Source organism: Ailuropoda melanoleuca, chromosome 5, assembly GCF_002007445.2.
Source record: "Ailuropoda melanoleuca isolate Jingjing chromosome 5, ASM200744v2, whole genome shotgun sequence".
NCBI lineage: Eukaryota > Metazoa > Chordata > Mammalia > Carnivora > Ursidae > Ailuropoda > Ailuropoda melanoleuca.
This window is the reverse complement of record NC_048222.1, coordinates 75,888,177-75,897,682: the sequence shown is the minus strand read 5'-3', so window position 1 is coordinate 75,897,682 and position 9,506 is coordinate 75,888,177. Positions and strand designations below refer to the sequence as shown.

Genomic DNA, 9,506 nt, shown 5'->3' with positions numbered 1-9,506 from the left:
GACAATTCACATCTGGCTCCAGGTGGGCGGCAGGCATTTCCCATGGCTTTGTGCCACAGTGACACGGGGTCGACGGGACAAACTCTTCGCCTTCTAGTCCCCTCCAGTCTCATGGAAGCAAAGCCAACAACAAAACGTCAGTGCTTTGCAGGAAGAGAGGCCAATTTCCAGGCTGGAGAAGTACCGCTAGGAGATCAGAGGAAGTCCCTCAAAGGAGAAGAGTGACAAGAAAGGGGTGGAAGGCCAAAGGAGTAGCTGGCAGAAGGACACTCCTGGCAGCAGGAGCCACAAATGCAAAGGGCCTGAGACAGGGCAAGCGTGGAGGTCCGAACAAAAAGCAGGTTGCCACGATTGCGGGAAGAAGGTGCTGGGTGCCGGTTGCTGCCCTGAGTGCCTCCTGGGACTCACTCCGTCCAGTGCAGTTTCTCAGACCTGGAAGATGAGGCACAGAGAGGTGAAACAGTGGCCCCCAAGGCCACGCAGCTAGCGGAGAAGCCAGGGTCCCGCCAGGTAGTCTGGCCCCGAGCTCTTCAACCACTCTGGATGAGAGGGGGAGGCGGACAGCCCAGCAGCCAGAGCGCTAGGAAGTCTCATGAACTGAAAGCAATCGTTAGAACGAAGTCCAGGAGCTAGAGTGCCCCCCCCCACTTCCAGCCGAGCAGGGATTCCACTGGTACTTCTTCCCTGCACCTCTCGCAGCAGGCACGCGCCCCAGCAGCCTGGCTCCTCCCTGGGGCTGCACAGAAGGGCAGGCGAGGCTACGGTGCTGGCAGGCAGTGGGGAGCAAGCGCGAACATGGAGGGCTCCCCGTATTGGAAGGGTCCCTTTGCTTTTTGCCCATCCCCAGCCCCAGCCCCAGCCCTTCTGTTTTTCTACAGGAAAAGAGTAAGCTGGGGTCGAAGCAGGTGGTGACAAGTGGCACGTCTGCAGGTGGGCTCCGCAGGCTGTGTCTGCACCAGCTGGGCTGTTAGAAGGAGCAGGCGTGAGACGCCTCAGTTGGGGGGTGTTGAACTTGGCACTAGGGGGTGGGGATTAACCAACGCAGCCCAGCTACTTCTCACTTCCCTTATCACCTCCTGCCACCTCCCCCCATAAATGTTAATGAACCCTACTCTCTGCTTCCCGGCTCCCTCTAGGCAAGGGAGAGAGTGGGTCAAAATTTAGGTAAACTGAGAATGGGCCACATGAGAGGGTCCAGACCCTTTGCCCCCGTTCTTTGGTCCTTAATACTTTTCAGGCAGTGTCCACCTCAGTTGATACTCATGGTGGCAGTTTTGACAGCACCGATAATGGCCATTTCCTTTCTACAAATTAGGAAGCTGAGACCAGAGAAGTGAAGGGACTTGCCATAGGTCACACAGACCATAGAAGACAGGGCCTGGGCTTGGGGATAAAATCCATGGGACACTCTCCATGCTGCCTCTCCTCTTGGAGCCCAGCACTGGCCTTCCCATAGGGGTAAAGGAGCAAGCTGAGTCAGAAAGCCAGGCCTGCGGGTGCACAATGGGAAGGGACGAGGAGCAGATGTCGCACCATGAAACAGGCTACCCAGCCATGCCCCAGAGCCTCCTGGCACAGGCCCCTGGATGAGCCCCAAGGCCAAGCTTGACTGCTGGCATCTGTTACCATGGAGACCCAGGCCTGGCTGGGGGGCTGGCCAGTGACAACAGGCCCCTCCCCCACCGATAGGAACCAGGCACTCAGGCTGGGGAAAACTGGGGCCCAGACAGTGCTAGGTGGCCCCCCACACCTGACTCCTTATTTCATTCCATCCCCAGCTCACCGGTCCACCCCAAAACCACAAGCCTGTACTGTCTCCTCCACGCGTCTGTTCTTACCTGTCATCCCAGGATTGAGGGTGGGAGGAGGTAGTCCCGACTACCTTGCCTGGGAGCAGGCGGAGATGTGGGTGAGGTCACAGGCTCCCCGGAGAATAGAGCCAGAAGCAGCACTGACCACAGCAGAGAGGTAGACTCGGGCATTTTCTCCAAAGAGGCAGAGTTTAAATCGGGCCCCAAATGGAACAAATGTGGACGATGGAAATGAGGATCGTCAGCCTGGGCAAAAGCAGAGAAGCAGGGCAGGCTGGGGCATACTCAGAAAATGATGAGCACGGGACTGGGACTCTGGGTACCTGTACCTTGTCCGAGTCCTGCCACGCACTAACTAGCTGTGAGACCCTCCCTGGGCATCATCAGTGAGTGAGGAGGCTGGACCAGATGAAGAATCTCTAAGAGCCCTTCCAGTTTTGACTGTGTGATTCCAGCATGGTTCCAACCCTGGACTCCCCCAGTTACAGGGCTACCCCTGCACTCTCCAGGCCAGCTCAGGCTCAACAGGGCCCTGAGCCCCCCGTGGGGCACCGGGGGCGGAGCTGGAAGCCAGGTGCTGGAGCTGGACAGCTGGAGGTGGCCTTGGGCTTGTCTGCGTGGGGGGAGGGGTGGCAGACAACTTTGTGGATTGATCTAGCTCAGGAAGGTGAGAAGGGCGCTCTCCTGCTCATCTCTGTAGGTAAAGGCATCCGCATCCAGCATCTCCCCTTCTCTTTCCATCCTGGGGGCACTGAGACCTCGGAGCCCAGAGCTGAGGTGTGAGCTCTGCTTCCCCACACAAACTCGGGGGCTTCCCTCGGAGATCCCCCTAAGCGTGAGCCAGCTTCCACAGACACCATCACCCACCCTCTGCAGGGAAGGAACAGCTAGAGTCCCTGGTCGCCAGCTTCTGGGACCCTGGCTAACGCAGCCTGGAGGGCGCAGGCGCAGCAGAAAGGCCCCAGAGGAGACCCACATGGAATAGGAGCATGGACTTCAGGAACGTAGTTCCACCACTCACTAGCTGGGTCATTCTGAGCTAACTGCCTACCAGTGTGCCTCAGGTCCCCTGTCTGTAGAATGGGCTAATCCTGGCACAGAGCAGGGTGGGACCAGAGGTCATGTGAAGAGGCTGGTGTGCACTGCATCCCAGGCAGCTGCTGGCGGACGTGGGGAGGAGGCCCTGGGGTCGGCTGCTGCCCCAGAAAGGATGGTGAGTGAGGCCCAGGACGTATTACGCCTTTTGACGTCTGCTCAGTGCAGTTATCTCATTTGGTCCTCTAACACCCTGAGACGTTACCCTCCCCATCTCTAGGAGAAAAGTGCCCCGGCCCAGAGAAAAGCAGCTTGTGCCAACGCACCAGCTCTTCTCCGAGTCTGTCTCTTCTGAGCCGGCAGGCCAGCTCTCAAGCTCCCACTGGGTCCTTCCACAGCCCCAGCTGCTCCTTCTCCCTATCCCTGGCCCCCAACCTGTTGCACCCACTCTTTGCTGCCTGTGGGGACAGCCTTAACACCTCCGTCCCCGGTGGTCAGACAGCAGAGAGGGGGAGCAAGGGGTGACAGGCAGTGGAAGCCACCGCTCCTAGCCAAGCCCACCGCCTGCCCCCTGGAGGGAGGCTCCTCCTTTTAAGGCTGCTTCTGGGAATTTCCACCCCCAGAGCCAGACTCAGCAACCCCTGGCCTGGAATGATACCTGCGCTCACCCTTGGGGAGGTGGGACACCAGCCCTGAGGGCAGGAGAAGCTGGCCCTGGGAGGGGAGGAGGGGCCCTCCAGTCCTGGTCTGAGGGTCAGGAAAAAACGTGGGAGACCACGGGGGCCAGCCTCCTTAGCCAGCAGCTCCATCCTCTGTGCTCGGGTAGCCCATCGAGAGGCTGGCAGCCCCCGCCAGCAGCTGCTTTGCCGTCTCACTGGCCAGGAAGGTGGACACCTCACACCTCAGTCTCCCAATTACGCCCTCTTCCCCCACTCCTCCTCCCCTCCCTTCTCTCTCCTCCTCCTCCCCTCTCTCTCCTCCTCTCCCCCCTGAAAACCTGTGGCTTGAAGAGACCTTGGCTTCTCTGGGACTCTACCCCTGGGGACTGCCCATATCTGCTCCTGAGTTTGGGGACAGGGGGCAACTGCCCCAAGAAATCTCTCCAGCGATGGGAGCCACCCGCCTGCTGCCCGGCCTCACTCTGTAAGTGTGCTGCCTCTCTGGACTGAAGTCTTGTTCCCATTTCCAGCCTGGGGCAGACCTAATCTTACCGGGGCTCCCACAGGGAGGGGCGGGGGTGCCATGGGGGGCGAGGGGGGTTGCCTGGGCGCTCACCCTGGATTGACTGCTGGCATCCACACCAGGGCCTGCCTTGTCTTCCCACACAGGTGTCTGCAGCTACTGATTCTCTGCTGTCAAACCCAGGTAGGCAGGCGCCCCCCCACTGGCTTTAACCCATCTCCCCCACCCCATCCAGCTAGGGGGTGTAGTCTCCTTTCAGCGGACAGGCAGACAGAGGCAGGTTCTGGCCTCTCCCTGGATCCCAATGGTTTCTGAGGTTGGGGGGATGGTGTCGGCCTTTGGAGGAGGGTAGAAGGGGCTAAGGTACATTTGGGGATTCACTGAGGTCTTTATCTGTCCTCCCTCCATGGTCCTCCCTATCCCTACTTGTCCTGGAGTCTCTGTTTCTCTCTCCGTGCCGCCCACAGTGGGTTCCCCCCCAAGGCTAAATGCACGGGGCAGCCCAGGCTTGAGGGATGGTCTGGAGTGGTAGGTAGAGGGCAAAGGTGCTGGTTCAGGTGAGCCTTATACTGGGAGGTACCTGAAAACACAGGTTTCCATGTAAAACCACTTGTGCATTCCACTTACTACCCCTCTCCCCCCAGTACGGATGTCCTGGGGGGCCGCTGTCCTGGGGGATTGCGCGGGCAGTCAGAATGCCCAGCCAGGGCGGGGTGACTCCTTACCTACAGGGCAATGAGGTCAAGCCCAAAGAGGTTCGTTTGGAACAAGATTCAGGGTTTGCATCTCCACACTCCCCCCACCCCATGTCAGCCCCTCCATATACACACCCCCACCCCAAGCCTCAGCCCCCTGTGCGAGGCTCGGTCCCTTTTTGTGATCCTCCATAAAAGTGCAGCTATTAAAATGCACTGGTCCAGAACCGCTCTGGGGAGAGATCGCTTGGCTTTCCCAGGCCAGAGGCCCGCTTCTCTTCATATCCAGTGGGGACTTTTTTTGAAGGTAAATGCCTTTTCTCTGGGAGAGGGAAAGGGGCTGCCTTTGAAGCAGTGGGGGGGTGGGAGAGAGAGAGAGACAACTCCCCCCCTTTTCCTTCCCCCTTTTGCTCTAGCCCCCGTTCCAGGCCTTTTGCTTCACACATCCAGGGAGAGCAAGAAGAAAGCCCCCAGCCTGGCCGGGAGGGGGCTGGGGGTGGGCCCAACCTGTTCTGGAAGGGGAATTAGCACAATGGTGAGGCTGGCCGGGGCGTTTATGGCCTGGCTGAGGCCCCATTCAGGACTCCAGGAAGGTGGCAAAGCTGTCCTTTCCCCCTTGAAGTGCCCCCTCACCCCCCCTGGAGGGGGGGCCGGCAGGCCGGACCACAGCCATGCTTGAGGGGCCGTCTGACAAGCAGCTGTCTGCAGCAGTGGAAGGGGAGGTCCCCCCGCAGCGGGAACATGAAAGGGACAGGCCAGGTCCCGCGGGGAGAGCGACTTGTGTGCTGTGGGGCTGTGGGGGGGGGCGTGGGGCTGCTTTTGTGCAGGGTCTGAAGGGGGACAAGGAGAGGAGGGGGCTTCAGGGGGGCCCTCTCTGCTCCTGACCTGGAGCAGACAGCCAGAAGGAGGCTGCCCGCCAAGAGGGGCGGAGGGCCTGAACCTGGGCCAGGAGGCTGGGGGCTGGGGGCAGGCCGGACCCCACCGAGGGTCCTGGGCCAGCCAGACCCCACCTCCTGGCAGGGAGGCAGGCCCCCTTCCCAAATGCTGGCCTCGGGTTTTTCCAGGGTGGGGCGTGGGGCACACGTTGCTGCTCTTAGTCTCTGGACCCTGCTTTCACAGGCGGGGGGCCTGGCGGCACTCCTGGCCAGTGGCCGAGCTGGAGTCGGAAACGAGCAGTGACACACACGAAGGGTTAACGCGGAGCAGGTTACAGGGTCAGCCTAGAGCCTCTCACCGCCCCCTTCCCCAAAGCTGGTGCTTCCTGCTCAGCTCCTCCCTCTGCCAGAGTGGCCTCAACAGACGCTGATCTGGTCCAGGTCTGTCTCAGTGGCTGTGACTGGGCCTGGGATAAAGGTGGCCTTTGGGATCTGGGGCAGAGAAAGTCTGGCCAGCAGGATTGGGTGGGGAGAGAAATATTGAAGCTTAGGGTGGAAGCTGTCACCAGCAGCTGAGAAACGTCATCTGGTTTGCACCTCACTGGAGAGAGAGGGCAGTCAGTGGTCTGTTGCTCTCCCACTCAGTGCTGCAGATAGGTGAGGAGAGACTGGGCCTGGAGATGGTGCGGCCTGGCTTTGCACCTCGCATGGGTGGAACTGGGGCAGCGGGCAGCAACATCGCCCCCACTGGCCGCAAGCCTCTGTTACACTGTGGCACAGGCAGGGGGCGCCTCCCGGGAGCGCCACTGGGCCACCCCCCAGCTCGGTCTTGCAGCTGCAGCCTCCACCTCCCTCATCCCTAGAGAAGCCTGAGCACCCAGGGGAGGGGCAAGGGGAGGCAGGCAGGAGCTCAGGATTCCACACTTAGTGCTGACATTGGTACCATAACTTTGAAGGTTCCTTCTAGCAACCAGAATCATGGTTCCAGGCCTGCACTAGGTCACCAAGTGTCCCCCAGGCCTGGGCAGAGGGAGAGCCAGGCGATCATGACCGGCTCACCTGCTGGCCTGGGAAGATCCTGTGTCCCCTTCCCCCGCACCTCTGCTTCCCAGGACAGATGGCCTGCCCCCATCACACTCACCTCCACACCCCTCTCCCCTGGATGGACCAATGGTGGTGTCGCCCAAAGCAAATTGACACTATTTTTCCCTTGGTAACCGCAAAGGGGGAGAATCACCCGTCTCCTAATTTTAACCAGTACGTGAGGGACCAGGGTGCCATGACCGACCAGCTGAGCAGGCGGCAGATCCGCGAGTACCAGCTCTACAGCCGGACCAGCGGCAAGCACGTGCAGGTCACCGGGCGTCGCATCTCTGCCACCGCGGAGGACGGCAACAAGTTTGGTGAGACCCAGCCCTCACCAGAGGCCACTCACACCACTGGCCGGACTAAGCTGCTCCTTCCCCAGATCCTGTGCCAGGGCAGGGACCGAAGTGGGAGAGCAGGGAGAAGCTTCTTGGAGGAGGTCCTCCCAGGGCCCCCCCACCCAAGCTCAGAGGTCAGGCCGGTTGGGGGGCCCCCTCCCGTACCCCTGAGCTGGCAACCTCCATGGACAGAGGTCTTTCTCCCCCTCCCCCATCACAGCCAAACTCATAGTGGAGACGGACACCTTTGGAAGCCGCGTGCGCATCAAGGGTGCTGAGAGTGAGAAATACATCTGTATGAACAAGAAGGGCAAGCTCGTTGGAAAGGTGAGACCTGGAAGGAGCGGGGCTGGATGAATGGCTCAACCTTCCTCCTGCCCCACAGCACCCTACTCCCCTCTCCTGGGCCCAAGCCAGGACCACTTCTACTCATACCCCAACACTCAGCCACTCTCTGGTTTCTCCATTTGAATGAGTCCCTGTGGGCGGTCTAGAAGCCCTCTGAGGACACTTACTGATCCATAAGGCTCTGATTTACGGGATATGTCCCCAGCATCAATGAGTCAGGATTTTAGCACCTAGTTGATATTGCAGCCCCCATGTTGAGGGTTAAGTGCTGATCAGGGCTGAGAGTGGGCATTCATGCATGGCCGCAAGCTCCCCCAAGGTCAGTGGGGTCCACAGGATCCCTCTAGGAAGACACACGCTCACCTCCTGCTAGTGTAACCTCTCCGCAACAGCGGGGCCAGCACTGTCGTGCAGGGAGAATTCCATTTCCTTTAGCATTTGTCAGTCCTGGCTTCTGATTCTGGCTGTTCTCACCAAGTATTTGCCGATTTGGTTAAGCCTCAGGCTTCTCGTCTATAAAAACGGGCATAGTGTCAAGGCTATGAGTAGGGTCAAATGGGTGGCTGTGTGGCTCGCGACAGTCTTTATTCTATAAATATTTGCCCCTTCTTTTCATCAGAGACTGTCGCCTCCTTTTCCTCCACCCAGCAGTTACCATTCGCCCACACTAAGGAGTGTTCTCATGTGCCAAGTACCCACTGGGTACACACTGCAGAATAATCTGGATCTTTATGCCACGTCCTGGGAAACAGGCTCAGCATGGCTAAACCCCGGGCTCAAGGTGTACAACTTGCAAATGACAAGCCTGTATTTAGGTTCAGATCTGACTCCAAGCAAAGCTTGTTCCCTTCTCCCACTTTTGCTCTCCAACAAAGGCACCCATCTCACCAGGCAGAAGTCCTTGGGCACACAGCTCCCATCACTCCCTCCTTTGTCCCACCAAATAGGTCCAAAAGGCAGATAAGCCAGACAGGTTGGGGGGACCAACGCCCCTCCTCTCCCTCCTTCCCTCCGCAGCCCAGCGGGAAGAGCAAAGACTGCGTGTTCACGGAGATCGTGCTGGAGAACAACTACACAGCCTTCCAGAACGCCCGGCACGAGGGATGGTTCATGGCCTTCACCAGGCAGGGTCGGCCCCGTCAGGCTTCTCGAAGCCGCCAGAACCAACGAGAGGCTCACTTCATCAAGCGCCTCTACCAGGGCCAGTTGCCCTTCCCCAACCACGCAGAGAGGCAGAAGCAGTTCGAGTTCGTAGGCTCAGCCCCCACCCGCCGGACCAAGCGCACTCGGAGGCCACAGCCCCTGACGTAGTCGGGGACACTGGGGGCAGCTGCCCCTCACCAGCCTTCCCATCCCCTTCCCTTCCTAATCCCAAAACTGGGCTGGGGTGGAGGGAGGGGAACCAGAGCCCCCAAGGAGGGCCCTGAGGATCAGCAAGCGTCAGAGCCTCGGAAAGGGGCGGGACTGCCACAAACCAGGGCTGGGGCCTCAGGGCAGCCGCCCCAGACCCCCGCCCCCCCGCACTGGAATAGGCCCTGGGGGGTGGGGGTGGGGCAGACCCCCAGGCGAGGAACTGTAGTGTTCCCCTGGACGCAGGCTCCCTGAAACAGGTGGAAAGGGCAGCGGATTCAAGGCCTTGCAGACACTGTCTGGAGGTGGCTCTCTCTAACCTCTGCTTGCGGAGTCTTCCTCAGTCTGCCCCCAGCCTCCAAATTCTTCCTGGCCTGTCGGTAGGAAGGGACTTTTGTGTTTGTTTCAGGAAAAAAGAAAAAGGGAGAAGGAAAAAAAAAAAAAAGAAGGATGGCCATTCTTCACATTCCACTACCCAGGCCTGCACCCCCATCCCCAACTTCGAGCCCCAGAATAAAACCATTTTCCTGCAAACGGGTTATCTGAAGGCGGGGTGGCGGGATCCAACCCCCAAACTGCGGGGTAACAAAGTTGCCTCTCCGAGAGGCGCGGAGCAAAGCCCGGGCGAGCAGTGGAAGCCCAGTGGCCTGGGCCGGGCGTGGCCCGGCAGGTGCAGGAGCGGCGCGCGAGGCGCGGCGGGCAGCGCCGCCCGGAGGGGAAGCGGGGTGTGGGTGGCCCCGGGAAGGCCCCGCACCTCCGCCCGGCGCGAGGCTGGAGGCCCGGGGC

General features: G+C 60.0%; 1 protein-coding gene across 2 annotated transcripts; it reads left to right on the top strand.

Moving 5' to 3' along the window:
* The first annotated feature begins 3,954 nt into the window (after positions 1–3,954).
* Positions 3,955–8,681, top strand: FGF17 (fibroblast growth factor 17). 2 transcript variants are annotated; one of them, XM_019794728.1, is made up of 5 exons: positions 3,955–3,989; positions 4,175–4,211; positions 6,857–7,001; positions 7,243–7,349; positions 8,388–8,681. In XM_019794728.1, exons 1-5 carry the CDS (start codon positions 3,955–3,957, stop codon positions 8,679–8,681), a joined length of 618 nt encoding a protein of 205 aa, XP_019650287.1. The 2 variants fall into 2 exon arrangements, with proteins under 2 accessions (XP_019650287.1, XP_002914827.1); XM_002914781.1 differs by having other exon boundaries at positions 6,824–7,001.
* The last annotated feature ends 825 nt before the right edge of the window (positions 8,682–9,506 follow it).